This window comes from Erpetoichthys calabaricus, chromosome 10, assembly GCF_900747795.2.
Source record: "Erpetoichthys calabaricus chromosome 10, fErpCal1.3, whole genome shotgun sequence".
In the NCBI taxonomy this organism is placed as follows: domain Eukaryota; kingdom Metazoa; phylum Chordata; class Cladistia; order Polypteriformes; family Polypteridae; genus Erpetoichthys; species Erpetoichthys calabaricus.
In genome coordinates this window covers 35,705,348-35,721,541 of record NC_041403.2, presented here as the reverse complement: position 1 = coordinate 35,721,541, position 16,194 = coordinate 35,705,348, and the positions used below count along the sequence as shown (strand labels likewise).

Below are 16,194 nucleotides of genomic sequence, written 5' to 3'. Positions count from 1 at the left end.
GCCAAAGATAAGCATAAAATATAATCTTCAACAGTCTTCAAATAGTAAGATAGAAAACCCAGGGAATGGTGTTAAAAAGTGGCCCTGGATAAGCATAGTAAACCCTAATACAATAACAACAATAAACCAAGGGTATCATGTTAAAACAGTTTCCTTTTAAAAAAAAAAGTTAAAAATTTAATTTCTTCCACACATGCATACATATATGCGTATAATTATAATTAAAACAAACAGAAAGTGACCGAGAAGGGAAAAGGATATACATTACGGTACCAGTATCATTGCAAGCGGATCAGATAGTCGATAATATCTTTTCTGTCATGCCGTGACAGGATGCGACTCACGATTTTATTTCAAAAAAGTGTCAGGCTCAGTTTTCTTAGTTCTTTTTCTGCTTCTTCCGTAGTGGTAAAAATGTAATGCTTGCCTTGAATGTCCACTTTCAGTTTGGAAGGATACAAGAGGCTGTATCTGATCTTGACTTTCCATAAGCGCCGTTTAATGTTGTAAAATGTTGTTTAGCAGAGATTGTGCCAAGTGCTCTGTTTTTCCTAAAACTTACCGACGCATTTTCCTGAATGTGTTCCTCAATTTTTTCCAGCATACCTTTAAAGGCTGCCTCAAAGCGATTATATACATGTTTCTCCAAGTCTTTATTGTCCTGCCGCAGCTTCTAGTTTGTCTTCTCGTTTGTCTTGAGTATAACATTTATTTCTTTCTTTATATCTTTCTTGAGCTCAGCGATCATTACCTTCAGTTTGGACAGATCGTTTCAGCCTTTGCACTCCCCAGGTGAAGTGGCAAGCCCAGTTACAGCAGATGCTCCCGGCTCGTGAGGAGTAGATGATAACGCAAACAGCAAGGCCATTTCCAGTTTCAAGTGATCTTCTGGAATGGACGAGCTACCGGGACTTGCATCACTTGCACATTCGCTCTCAACTGGAGGCTATGCAGCGGACCGGGGTCCTGGGAAGTCTGTACTTTCACCTGTCTGTTCCAGGTCAGCCTCTGTAAGGACATACCTTAAACTTGGACCTGATGCCTGTCTAGGCTTCGATATAGCTTTAGATTTCTTTTCTGTTTCTTTCTGAGCCCCTTTCTTGCCGCTCATGTTTATATATGCTTGCATATACTGTAATAAAACCTGCTTGGGTTGGGTAAACACAGGGATAATAAGAAATAAGAGAAAAAAAATAACGCCGCTGCTAATGATGTTCCACTTCAGACGTCCACCTACCGTAATGGATGAGACCAACTCCCCGGATTCCCATCTTTTCAACCAATATGCCTTCTGAATCCAAACCTCAATTTCAAGTGTATATCCCCTTTATTATGTTCATAAAAGCATTTTCTAAAGAGCAACTTTAATAGTAAACAACCAACCAGTATCACTACTACATTCTGTGTGTCTCTGCCTCACCTTGTCATATCATCTCTTCTTTTTCAAGTTTGTCTCTTCTCAGAACCTCAAATAGAGACACCACTGCAGATTCCACTACTTTGAGATCAAAATCTGTCATCACATATTTTATAAATATTTGAGTATACCAAACATTACATACTGGATTTTCTTAGCAATATCAGGCAATTTTGATAGTTAATATGGTGAAACAAAAAATAGCATGCAATTTCATTAGTGTTGAACGGCTAATATTTAAAAAATATTGTGTACGTAATTTTTTTTCTCACCAAGATTTAACTTGGCTGAATTCCATGTCTCTAAGAGAGGAGAGGACCAAAATGTTAATGCTGCAAAATTTTATTTTGTTGTAGCAGCAACAGTTCAGAAAATGAATATCAATGAGTGAAATTCTGAACTTACAGAATGGTGGGTGCTGTAATTTTCTCTTTTCATAGACTTTGACGTGGCATCGTAATGAAGCATATCAGTGGGGTCAACCCAATCACTGTCTTCCACCTCTGCTTTCACTAAAAGTAGCATCCCAAAGAAGAAGAAAGTAAGATGCATTTTCTTTCTGAAAAGGAAGGAAAAAGTTTAAAAGAATTGTTACAGATCATACAAAGCAGAAAAAAAAACTAATGAACTAGAATTCTACATAATTATTTTATTCCTTCTACGTTTATTTTTGTGACCATCTCATTTTACCAATTAATCAACTGATCTCTTCACTAGGGAAATGCATGGAAAAAGTAAAACACATTTGGAACACCTTAGTACTTTTGAATAACAAGAAATAAGGGATTAAAAATAAGGAAGTCAAAAAAAATCTGAATTCTGTCTGTATTTATTAAGCATCTCAGAGTTACTCCTAGGACTGCACTAAAAGTCTGTCTCCAGTCCTACCCCAGAGCAGAATGAAACATCTGACACCCACTCACAGGGAGAAGTAGGATTAGGTTAGGGCAGGGGTGTCGAACTCCGGTCCTGGAGGGTCACAGTAGGTGCAGGTTTTCATTCTAACCATCTCCTTAATTAGTGATCAGTTTTTGCTGCTGATTAACTTCTTTCGCCTTTGTTTTAATTGACGTGACTCAGATCCTTAGTTGTTTCTTTGTCCTTAATTAGCAGGCAAACAATAATGAGACACAAAACAAGCAGCCACATGACCAGCTCCCCTGTGCCCATCACACAATAGATGAAAATAAAGAAGGGTGAAGGTCTCAGTAAAACAGACAATCAACAGTTTTGGAAATGTCTGCTGTGGCAGAACCAGAGCAGCAACATGCCATGGAATTAAATGATGGGTTCAATTAACAAAAAGAATCAGCATCTCATTAAGAAACTGGTTGGAGTTTGAATCCCCAGTTTAATTGATAATCTGTTGGCTCGTTTCACATCTAATTTCTGTTTGGCTGTCATTTAATGAAGTAAAGAACCAATTCAGGGGACTGAATCCTTAAAACTGGGCTAAAGAAAAGAAGTTAATTAGCAGTGAAAACTGGTCACTTGTTATGAAAAAGGTTAGAATGAAAACCTGCAGCCATTGCGGCCCTCCAGGCCTGGAGTTTGACACCTGTGGGTTAGGGGATAGAAGCCCAAAGGCCAAGGCTCTGATTCACTAGTCCCGAATATTGATTTCTATTTATATTAAATATATCTCTACAACTAACAACCAAACTTCTAAGACTTTATATATTATTCAATACACATTTGAGAATGAATGACGTCATGATTTTACACACCCTGTGCACATGACTAAAACTAAGGCTTCACCACAATTAGAAGGAGAAGGAGGAGGTAGCTAAGATTATATAAATGAAGTGTATGACTTAGGGGAAAAAAATAAAATAAAATAAAATGGAAAAGTTGTGTAGTGTGACTATTGTTTTAACGTGGCCTTAAGACATCAACACCTTCACTGAGCAATGTGTCCCTAGATCCATCTCAACTCGAGAATATGGGAATATTTTGTGAAGCTACTGTAATTACGATTCATTCCATGCTTATGACTGACCACTGACTTTCTGTAGATGCAACTGTATAATGCCTGGCAATCTGTCACAGGGCACAATTTGCCAGCCACATAAATACAAGCCATGACACAAGGTATAACTGTTTTTAATCATCATCTTCATCACTTTTACTGAATACTAGCAAGCACAATATGAAATACCTTTTATTACCCAAAAATCATTCCTTAACTGTTTCTGGAATCACCTTATTTCCTCTTCTGTAGGCTAGCATACTAAATGGACCAATGTTTCTGGGTGCAAATGTTTCTTTTTCACAAAGTAATTTGTTTCAGTAATCAGTTGAGATTTACCAATATCAGGAACAACACTGACAGACATCAAACAGTACAGAGATTGAAGAATCATAAAACTAAATTCCTCCTAAACTAGTTTAACGAGTAAGTAAATAAAGCTCATAAACCACACCACCTAGAAAAACAGATCACTTAGGGGAGTGGTTCTCAAGTGAGAGTAATTTACACACAAAATGTCTCTCTATTATAATAAAAAAAAAATCTTGGGACGAGAGGTGACTTTTGGAAGCAAGTCCCGCGAGACGGAGACTTTTGCCATGAAATTTTTTCAAGTCACGCCCTATTTACAACTGTTTTCAAACAAGACCACGGTCATCAAGTGCATTCCGCCACTTAACCTGGATAGACAATAATCCATTAAATGGCTTACTTATGAATACACCCTGTCCAGGGTTTGCACCTGCCTTGCGCTTTATGCTAGCTTGGATGTCTTCCAGCACCCCCCGGCTACCCCGTTTAGGACTAATCGCGTTTGAATATATCTGACTAATACTTGTCTCTGTCTGCAGTGTGTAAATTCGACTTTCAAATACAAAGGCCTACTGTAAAACAAAAGGAAATGGCAGCAGTAATTTAGATCACTGAAGGATGAATTCTGATTCTATGAAAAACACGTGAAGACCCACGTTATTATTTAGGGCTATAGGGGATACCATAACAATCCATTTTTTTAGAGCGTCTCGAGCTTTGTCATCCAACACACAGCTAACACAGGGCGATAGTGGGAATTGTAATGTTTTCAGATGAAGGGTTTAAATCCAAAGCCTTAAACGAACCGCAAAGTCTTCGTTTACCTAAGGAAGTGTTCACTACATCGAAACAGAATTTCTAAGAAGTCAGTAAACATAAATAAACGATGAAGAACTTCAAATAGCATAACACCAAAATAAAATGCCCAAACCTATTGTAGAAAATACTGAAGCTACTTACTCTTGTACACACATCTCTGCCAAAACAATTCTGTTGTAGTCGCAAATGCCTGTTAAATTCTAATAAAAAAAGGTTTCTACGAAAACGAAAATAAACCAAACGCAACCTGAAATTCACACTATGGTGGCGTGATGACGTCACAAAAGAGCGACAGTGTAAATTGAATGTACACATATAGCGCTTAGCCAATAGACTCCAGTCACAGTGCTCAGCTTATCAAAATGCAAGAAAATGCCCTGGATAGCCAAACAGATTGTGTTTTTATGTCACATGCTGTAGACCCCGGAGCTCGTTGCAGGCAATGAGAAGTGAAGCAAAATGGCACCTTTTATTGGCTGACTGAACAGATTACAGTATGCACGAGAAAACAAATTTCGTGCGAGGAGAAGCATATGGATAACAGGACAAAAATAAACAGTTAAGTGCCTTTGCAATCCGTACAAAACTCAAGATTTAAACAAGCAAGAACATTTTAAAGAAAGAGTACTTTTCTAGGTATACTGTAGTTGTAATGCGTAGGCAAAAAGTTATTAGGCTAACTTCATTATTTGCATTCTAGTAACGCTAAATACTATATAGTTCTCATTTATTCTTTTATAATATAGCTTCATTTAAATAGGGTCATTCCATGTCACCTCAACCAATAGTCACCGCACTTCGGACTGAAAAAATTATGAAAAAATTAGCAGGTGTACCCCTGCCTGTCAGGAGACACCTTGTAAATTTTGTTTTGATGTAAGATCAATACTTTCCAAGATACAGCCAGTTTACCAAGAGGAGTGGGTTGTCGATTTTATTCAGCCCCATTTTTCCATCAAATTTCACAAGTCCGTAGCTAAACAACTAAACCAGTGAGCAGGCTCAGATTTTGCACGCTTTAACTTTTATGGGTTCACTAGAACCCCAAATTATTTACAATTCTGAAGGTGAGAAGGGGAGCCAGTTTTCAATCTTCTTTTAGGTCTTGAACCCAAGACCACCATCAGTCTTCATAACCCCTGGCTCACTGTTCTCCCCTCTTGGTGACACATAGGCCAAACATCTGCCCCCCTTTCATGAATTAGAGAGAAGTAAAGGACCCCTGAATTGAAGGAGACACTATATCTGTTAGTAACTTAGGCATACAGTAATGTAACCATATGATAATATGCAAAATAAGTAGAGGTTACATAACACAATAATATAAATTCAATAATATAGATATTAGAAAATATAAGATTATTAGGGGGCTTTGCCCCCTGCTCACTTCACTCGTCCTCTTCCTGAGGAGCGGTTACCAGCACATCACCCAGGAAGCCTTTGGTTTAGCATTTCTCTATCCACAATATCATCATCAAGAATAAAATCAAAATCTGGAGTTAAAAGATGCTTGTGGTTCAACAACTTGGATATTCCCCTGTCTGAAGGCAATTCTGGTAATAAAATGATCTGAAAATTGGCAAAAGGCAGCAAAATACCATTCTAGGACACAACGATGCAAATCCAGAGAGTAATTCCTGCTTCAGCAAACATAGCTCCCCATGTTCCTAGATTCAAAGTTTGTTTCTAAGATTAGTTTACAATAAATACAGAATGTCAGAATTGTCCTATAACTACCCAATCCCCAAATATGGTGGAATAACATTGGAATCAATTACTCAATAAATCTCATATTTTCCCTCCCTCTGAAGTAACTATTTAATATATCTAGCTCTGTGTGTTCATCTGCAGTCAGACCTTTTAATAAATACTGTTGGTGGTGACACAGATAGCACAAATATTTATCTTAAAAACTGAAATGTTCCCAGCTTTATGTTGCCACTGATGTACACAACAATAATCAGAGATAAAGTCCTTATACACATCACCATGCTCACATCGTAACACTTTCATCCATAAAGTTATTATTATAATATTATTATTATTATTATTATTATTAAAGTTGCCCAAATTTACACCCAGCTGTGGTCTTAAACTTGAACTACCTCTATTGTATTAACACAAACAGTTATTCTGTTGACAGTAGGTGTCAATCCTCCCTTCGGAAGATGTCAGCACTACTATCTGAAATGCAAGTCACTAGGTCTTCTCTGAGGTCACATTTAAATTGCGAGGGTTATACCCAATCTTCTCATTAAAGTTTAAAATCTTCAGTCACCAGCTAAAATCTTCAGATTGCATCTGGGCTTTTCAATTCACAAACTGCACATTCACCACTACATGTATAAGACACTCCATATCCTTTGAGCCAAATTATTACTTTATTTCACAATCTTTTATAATACATATACTCAATAAGCCATAATATTTATCATTTGTCCTGTATCCCCATCAACATGTCAGCCTGAACTGTATCATCCTATTCTAATGGTTGTGGATGCTCTGACCTATACAGTAAGTGTCCCTTACTCCCCAAATACTAGTTATATATACCATCCTATAAGTTTACTATTATCCTCAATTAATAAATGTCCTTAGTAACAACATAATTCCAAATAGACTTTTCATGATGTGTTAGATTAGATTTTGATTGGCTCCAGATTACATAAATCACTGGTCCTTAAAAGTAATTAATCATCTCATACTAAGTATCAAGGGACCTATAAAAACACTTATCTAAAAATATCTACTCTTATTATTATTATTAGCGGCCTTCAGCTCAATCCCGAGCCATGGCAACTTGATGGATGAACGATCTGTAGGAAAATTGATCATGTGCAAGTCTAGATAGTTCCACCAGGGTCTTCTCTGCCGTTATTGTGATTGTGTCAAGCCATCGAGTTGCTGGTCTTCCTCTATGCCTTGTTCCTTCTGTTCATCCAACCATGATATCCTTTTCCAGTGATCACTCTCTTCGTATAATATGTCCAAAGTACGCAAGTCATAGCTTGGTGATCCTTGTTATGAGTGACATGTCCGGCTTGATTTGTTCCAAAATTGATTTGTTCATTCTTCTGGCCATCCAGGTATTGATAACATCCTTCTCCAGCACCACATTTCGAAGGCATCGATTCTTCTTTTATCTTGACATCTTCTATCTACTTTTAACTATTTTGAATTCATAATAATAATGTAGTATTCCCATTAATACAAATATTCATTAAATACATATTGCTTATGAGTTCTTTTATTCCACTTTGCTTGCAGATAATTAGATTTTCCTTCTATATTTATGATAACTTCATGGTTCAAATCCTTTGAAAGACATTGCTGGTTGTCAAACAAGTGGACTAACTGTGGTCAAGTAAAGTGGGCTCCAGCAAACTTTAATGAGCCCTGCAGAATAGAAGTGTGACAAAATTTCTTCTTTGGCGAGGATTTAAGCAGGTCTTGGGTCCAATAACCCAAGGCAAAAGAGACAATATCTAGAAGTCTTAGACCAAAGCAGACAGATGGCATCTACGATTCAGGACCCACAATGATCTTTTGGCCTCAACCATCACCAGTACAGCTGAGCTCTTAGCAGCTGGGAACTGGGGTGCATTGGACTGGAACTTAGGTACGTTGTCCAGTAGTGAATCAGTCGATGGCCTGATCCACGACTTGATCCCCTCTCTGGTATGGCTGGGTATGGCTCCTTGGAGTCAGATGATTAGTTTATCTGCAGACCTTTATCACAACCCAGTTTTTCAATTCAGTTTCAAATACTGTCATCTACGATGTACTAGGAAAAAACAGCTTTCACCTGCAGATGTAAAAACTTAAAAATGTTCACTTAAATAGTCAGCATGTTAATTTTTTATTGGTAGCTACTTATGGATCCCAGAAATAATGTCTCATAATGTGTCAGATCCGTTTTGTTGGGGGTACCGCTTATCAGAAATATTACTAGCTGTAAAACAGACAATCATTTCAATCCAGTCTGGACTTGTCTCTCAGTCAGTTTGCTTTTAATAGTCAAAATAAAGTTTGAAATTGATAAGCACCATGTTCAGCTTTCCTCTCAACTTGGCTATTATATTCAAAAATAAATCCTTAAATGAAAGCTTTCCTTTATAGCCATTTTGAGTTTGGTTGCTGTTGCAAATCCTACTCAATTGAAAACATGTCCCTCTTAACAAGTAAATCATTATAAAAACAAAATCAATCTTAAATATATTCCAAGGGAAAAGTACTCAATAATAAATAATTGCAAAAATTGGTTTCATAATTGTGTTGGCATAATATTAAAATTATCAGCATTGGTCCCATAATATTCATATTTTTTTGGCACATAACTGAAAAATGGCTTAAAAAATTAAAATTTACTATAACTACCCTTCCCCCCGTATTGACACTTGTCTCAATATTGCTATTATTATCTTACTATTAGAGGAGATGTGGAGCAAGAGGGCATCAGACAGCAAGAACCTTGAAATCGATCCCATTAATATAACAATTTAATAAAAGCCAAACATTATAGCTCTCTGACAGAGAGTACAAATACATCCAGGGATGGAGAACAAACAAAAGCAAAGAGAAGAGTGTTATGGTGTTATTAGTTATAGAGCCATATTCTGTGGAGGTTCCTGTAAAAAGCAAGAAGATTTCAGTCAATTATTCTAAATACAAATTTGTCTCAGCTTTATTTGTACCCTTCTCCTAAATGGATGGCAATGTATACCAGCATCCTCCAGAGAACATCTCTCAGTCAGCATAGCAAGCAGAAGTCAAGAAAGAAATCCACAGTCTGGACAGATAAATTCTTAATTATTTTTAGACATTAAATGTAACCAAAACAGTTAGGCTCCACATTTCCTTTCCCATGTCTCTAATTATAAGACATTGTTCAAATATGTAAAGTCTTAAAAACATTTTTCCTTTTATGCAGAAATTTATACTTGACTATATCTAAGATTAACAATGTAAATGGTGTAAAATACATTATTTCTTCTCACTCAAAGTCCTTAAAGCTATTCATAGGTCACTTAGATCAGCAAAAATAATCTTGGAAACCATCTATTAACACCTTGTAAGCTGCCATATAAATGTTTTTAGTTTATTTACATATTTCCTCAGTATTATTTATTTCCTCTTTCTTCACTATTTTTTTACTAATTAAAGTACCACATACATTTCTATTTTAAGCATTAAAGGCTTAATGAAAATTGTCTGGAAAATTTTATTAAAGCATCAAATTATAGAAGAGAACGTTCACAAGCTTTGTAGTCATATATAAACACCAGCATTCCATTCTGTTTCACATTTAAAATATGTAAGTTACCTATAACACAAGGAAGGGATGAGAAGAGAAATCAATAGATCAAAATGCCTTTTTAATGCAAAATATGTTTTTTTAGCAACAATGAAAAACTGAGACACTGATTATCTGGAGCCCCCTTACTGTTTTAAAGAATGTCTCCTTCCATTTAATTTTATTTTTATTTATCTATTAAAAATCCTCCCTCTATTTGAGTCTGGCCAGTACTCAAAGGAAAGGGGCACTTACTGGAGACCTTTTACACCACCTGTTCATATTTCTGTATTTCTTAGAATTAGGAGCTCCTTTAATTCAAACAAACAAACATGTTTCCATTTTTGCACACATTTTTATCAATCGTCTCATCTTTCAAATAGCAGCTCATATGCTGACACAAACATTCTCAAACACGGTTATACTTGTTTTAAATGCACACACAGGAATCCGTTTAACACACATGCACAAAATCACCTGAACTGTCTTTAACACATTCAGACTCATCCCAGTATTATACTGTTTAAAAGCATTAACACACCCTTTATCTGTCAGGTTTATATTTATACTCTCTCAGTTTTCCACACGTTAAAACGCATCTGTTTACACACACACACACTATATTTAAAAGCAAACAATGCAGCAAAGGAAACAAAAAAGAACGTCCCACTCTCTCTTACTTTATTGATCAGGACAAGGAAACATCAATCAACTTCTCAGGACACTAGCTGGCGTTAAATGGCATCAAATAGGGAGCGCAACACAATCCTGTTCAGCTCTACATGGCACTGGTCTCCAGATCAAGGAGGCTCCGACAAATCCAACTATCGAGAAACCACGCAGTACGATACCACAAGAAAAAAGCACTCCCAGGCACAGAGAAAACACAAACTCAACACAAAGAACATATAAGCTTAAACCTTCACTTCCCATTGTCAAAAAAGTTTGCTAACCACTGCGCCACCACGCACTCTACCGTAATAGTTCCCAAAACACACAACCTCACACAACCACACACAACCACACACACACATCAGAAACAAGAAAGTAAAGAAAAAAAATGTTTCCTTTTTATTTTATATTTATCAAAAGAACATCTTTCTTTATGACTTGATTAAGATCTAAAGGAAAAATACTTTGCACATTTAGAAACATTTTTATAACCAAAAGTGGAGACGTTTTCATTTTATCAAACTACACATATTCAAAACTCATTTTACCCCAAATTTGCTCAGAGCTCTGGAAATTAATATCTGATATTTGAGAATTTATGTGCACAAGGTAGTTTCAGCAAATTACAATTGAACTACATTACCCAGAGGTCTCCATGTTTCGCTCCCCCCAAACACATACCGCTCCACCTTTCTCTCCGGGCTCGCACACAAATATGTCTGAAAAAGCTACTATCAATCCACACAGTCTAGTGAAAAGATTAGGTTTAAAAGACGTGCACACCCACTGAATACGTTCAGCACAGACATAGAACACACAGAACAAATAACGCACACACACAGACATCCGCGTCAGCTAGGTACCTTTGTGGCCAAATACAGAGCACATTTCTCTGTCTCATCTAATTACCGGTACATTATTTCCCCACAAATATATAGACATACACACATTGAGTCTAAATACTCACAACTTTTTCTATCGCTTAATTTTTCTTTTACTGCTTTCCTCCTACTCCTTTCTCAAAGTAAACTGTAAATACGGCTCCAGTTGTTCTTCAGTGTGGACTAACATGCGTCACAAGTATTGGAATCGAGTTCACTTTTTCAACACTTCTCTTACATTTTATTATCCAAATTCTACATCTACTAAAATACTTTCCCAATTCCCATATGCTTGCACTTTTCCCACTTCTAGTTTTCCTATGCTTGTTTCAGTTATACTTTTTGATAATTTTATGAAATCCTAATACACTACAAAAATGAAACCTAAGTTAAGTGAAAGTATTCAATCATGACATTAAACTTCCTTTAAGAAATATTGTCAAGTAAACTGTGTTACTCCTTTGGCAATTTTTTCCTGAATACAAGCAAAACAACTTACATTTTGTTTTTGTTTTTTTAAACAAGGGTTTTGACAATGCATTTTTGCAGTGCATTCTCTCTGTCTGATCTTCTGTACACTGACTGCGAGCAATCAACACACGCCTATTTCTTCTAAACAAACTCCGGTTACAATATCAGTTTTATCCACTTTGCTCAAATTTTAATTGCTATTTTCCTTTTTCTGATATATATATATTCTGAAAAGCAGTCTGAGTAAAGGCAAATTACCTGCAGTCCGATGCTTCGATGACTGTGCCGCACTCACTCAACCGGTTTTCCTGTATTTCTTTTTTTTTTTTTTCTCTTTTCCTTATTGCTTTTTTCGGATATTTCACCACACCTAATTTTACTTTTACTTGCAGGTAGTGTTGTGGCGTTGTTAAATGTGTTCCTTTTATAAAATATTACATTGCTTCCTCCAAAATCTTGTTTTTTGATCTATTTGTGTTTAGTAATGCACAAATGAAAGTTTGTGAAATAGTTTACAGTAAGCTGCTGTCTGATTATGAACTTTACACTAAAAATAACATAGGAATCTGTTTATGTACTCCTAAACATTGCACCAAAGAATTGTATTGTTTTTCTGATAAAGTAGTTACGATTAGCATCTTTTGTCACACCCTAGGATTTTTTTTAATGTTTCAATACCATTACAGATATCTTGAACCATTTAGAGCGATTTAATCCAATTCATTTTAGACATGAATACTTTTACATTAAAACAGCTAAATATGTAGATACCAAACTTGTTATAACCAAATCTTTGTAAAAATAAGCTTGAAAAATTATCATTCAAGTACAGTATAAATAAAAAAGAAACTGAAATGTGCCACATTTCCTCACATACAATACTGTAAGCTTTATAGTGGAGTAGTGCTGAAAAAAACTATGTAATTAGACAGTGCGGTCCAATTTCTTCATGTCTGCTTGCAGTTGCTGCTGTGCTTCTCATTGCATTTGCCACTAATACTAATTACAAACCTATGTGGTTGATGAACAGATTCCAACAGTAAAGGTTTACAGCTGGATACAGTTCCTGATGCTAATCCACTGCACTTGTATTTATCCAGGCTCAGGACCAGTACCAGTTGTGCTGGTTTGCACCCTGGATAGAAAGCGATCAACAGGTTCATAGACCCCACATAGAAGTGGGAAGAGATGAAGAGGAAGAAGAAGATCGTCAATGAACAGCCACTAGCCGATGACACCATATTTTTCTTCCAAAATGGCTAGCAATTTATAGCATTAAACTTCATAGAATATTACTCCAGTGTATCCCGTATGCACAACAATATACATTAATTATGAACTATTACTCATTAAAAACTTAATTGTGATAATATAATTTCCCTCTGAATATACATACTGTATATACTGTACATGCTTAGTCTGATTCAGGGTCCCAAAAGCCAGAGCCTATCCTTTCAGCACTGAGTGTAAGACAGCAAACAACCCTGGAGAGGGGCTCAGTCCATCAGATGGCCCACACCAACACTCACACAGGGGTCAATGTAGAATAGCTGATTTATTTGAGCTGCACATCTTCAGGGAATGTGAGAGGAAAACCAACGTACTGTAAATAAATAAATCCATTAGAAACCGAGATATTTAGTGCCTTCTTTCTGTATAATTTAGTGATTATTTCTTATTTAATGGCTAATTGTGGAGGTCTTCTTGCAAATACAGAATGGGCAAATGTTTGGTCTTTATCAAAGAAATATATAAAAGGTAAGACAAGTCTGACTTAAGCTAATTCATATTCCGGTACACTATCTTTTCAATAAGTTATCATGTAAAATGAAGGAAAACATTCAACTTTTGTTTTTGTGCATTGTAAATGATGAGGGAAGACCATGAAAATTTGGCAGGCCATCCTGTATACTGTTAAAAAAGAAGAGGATAAAAAAGAAACAAGATGCAAAATTATCAGTCAAGAAAATACAGAGAGTGTGTCTCAAGACCGAGTCTAACAATGACTGATGAGATTTAAACGCATGCCATTTATATTAGGAGTCAGGCAAGAAGAGGTATAACAGATGGCCATAAATGATGTCCACCACAGCAGTTAATGGTAGGGTCTTTGGGAGGAACAGGAAATGAGGTACAAAGAACTGGAATTGAGGTTTCAGGAGTCTTCTTTTCTAAGGAACTGCACATGAAGAAGAACAAGCATTATTGCACTACGCCAACCCCTCTCTGGACACACCCCCTTGCTCAGTTAAGCCCTTTGACTGCCTCCTAAGGGCCGGGTCAGGCAGCCTGAACCAACAGATTGTGAATCTGAGAAAGAGCATCAGTGATAAACAACAGAAAACCTGTAAGGCTGAAGGTCTGAAAACCACCTTGTGACACGAGGGTTCGACTCCTTATGTATCACCATCCACTGCAATGCAGCATGGTTGGTAATCAGGGTGAACTCATGGCCAAGATGGTAGTACCTCAGCTGGGTTACTGCCCATTTAATCGGCAGTGCTTCTCTTTCTACCTACTGCATTCCTGGTTTCTTGGTCCAACAGTTTCCAGCTCAGGAACATGATGCGGTGTTCAGCACGGCTCCATGTTCTGTGTCTGAAGCATTGGTCTGGAGAATAAAAGGTAAGGAAAAGTCAGGAGATTTCAATATAGATGCTGACGCAAGGGCCTTCTTAAGGTCACTGAATGCAGTGTCTGCTTGTTCATCCCATACCACATGATTTGGGTCTCTCTTCTTTGTCAAATTGGTCAAGGGCATTGCCCTTTCAAAGAATCAAAGCACAAATTGACAGTAGTACCCCACTAATCCGAGAAAGGCTTGAACTTGCTTCTTGGTTTTCAGACAGGGCCATTTTAAAATGGCATCAACTTTTGAACATTGTGGTCTAACTGTTTCGCAACCCACCAGGTAACCTAAATATTTGGTCTTGGTTTTTCTGAAGTAGCATTACTTGGGGTTAATTCGAAAGACAGCCTGAACGTGCAATACATGTTCTTCCCATGATTTGGAATAGATAACAATGGCAACGTGGATGAATGATGGCCTAAGCAGTTTGTCCACCAGAGGCTGGAAAGTTGCGGGAGCCCTGTGCAAGCCGAATGGGAGGATATGCAATTGCCAATGTCCACTAGGGGTACTGAATGCTGTTTTCACTTTTGAGGAGTCTGTTAAGGGGCTTTGCCAGTACCCTTTGGTCATGTCTAAAGTAGTCAATTATTCAGCCTTTCCTAACCTTTCAAGGAGATCATTCATGCGTGGCATCAGATAGGCATTGAATCAGGAAACTTGGTTGAGGTGTCAGAAGTCATTACAAAATCTCCAACTGCTGTCTGGCTTTGGGACCAATACGATGGGACTATATATGGGGCTGTGACTTTTCTCTATTACCCCTAGCTCTAGCATTCATTTGCTCTACAGTTCCAATTCATTGTGCTTTGCCTCCGGGAGTCGATAAGGCCATGCCTGGACGATCACTCCAGGCTTGGTCACAATGTCATGTGCAATCGGCAAGGTGTATCTGGGCTTTTCGCTCACCACCTCTGGGACAGGCAGCATGGCTAATTTTAGCTCCCGTCGTTGAGTGTAGGTCAAATTGTAGCTGAAGTTAACGAGCTGTTTTTGAGTGAAGTGGGAACGGTGTTGGCCAGAGTCGGGGTCAAAGTCCTGTTCCTTCCATGTCTTCAAAAGGTTAACGTGATACACTCATTCAATAATTGGGTTGTTTTACCAAATAATTGACAAGTTCCTTCATCTCCTTAACTTTGTAAGGGCCCTGCCAATGAGCCAGTAATTGGGACTGCGAGGTGGAAACAAGAACCATGACCCGATCCCCTGGACAGAATTCACGGAGGGTCGTGCCGCGGTTGTAACAGCGGGCCTGAGCTGCTTACGTCTTCTCAATGTGTGGTTTTAGAATAGGCCAAATCTTATTGAATCTATCACATAATTGCACAATATATTCAATATGTTAGTAGAAAGGAGAGCCTCCTCATCCCAGTCCTCTTTAAGAATATCCAAAATACCCCAGAATTGTCGCTCATAAACTAACTCAAACAGGGGAGGGAACCCATAGAGGCTTGTGGGACCTCCCTGTAGACAAAGAGCACAAGGGGGAGTAACTGATCCCAGTTCCTCCCATCCTTACTGACCACCTTACGTAGCATTTGTTTTAAAGTCTGATTAAACCACTACACCAAACCATCAATCTGGGGATGGTAAACCAATGTTTTTAAATGCTTAATTCGGAGTAACTTTGCAACCTCCCTGAACGTATCCATGGTGAATGGTATTCCCTGGTCCGTAAGGACTTCTTTAGGACTTGAAACAGCGGCAGGCTCCATGCTGCGGTGAGTGGGG

At 37.5% G+C, this 16,194-nt stretch overlaps 1 protein-coding gene across 4 annotated transcripts in view; it reads right to left on the bottom strand.

Annotated features, from left to right (window-relative positions):
* Window positions 1-16,194, bottom strand: part of clcc1 (chloride channel CLIC-like 1) — a 123,022-nt gene that overhangs the window by 50,712 nt on the left and 56,116 nt on the right. Inside the window, exons 1-2 of one of the 4 annotated variants that reach the window (XM_028811075.2) lie at window positions 4,659-4,786; window positions 1,823-1,976 (exon numbers count right to left, since the gene is read on the bottom strand). The exons of the other annotated variants lie outside the window; for them this stretch is intronic. Coding sequence (XP_028666908.2) covers window positions 1,823-1,976; window positions 4,659-4,672 — 168 coding nt within the window. The 5' untranslated portion in view covers window positions 4,673-4,786. Of the gene's footprint in view, window positions 1-1,822; window positions 1,977-4,658; window positions 4,787-16,194 lie in introns of those variants that run through there. 4 annotated transcript variants of the gene reach the window in all.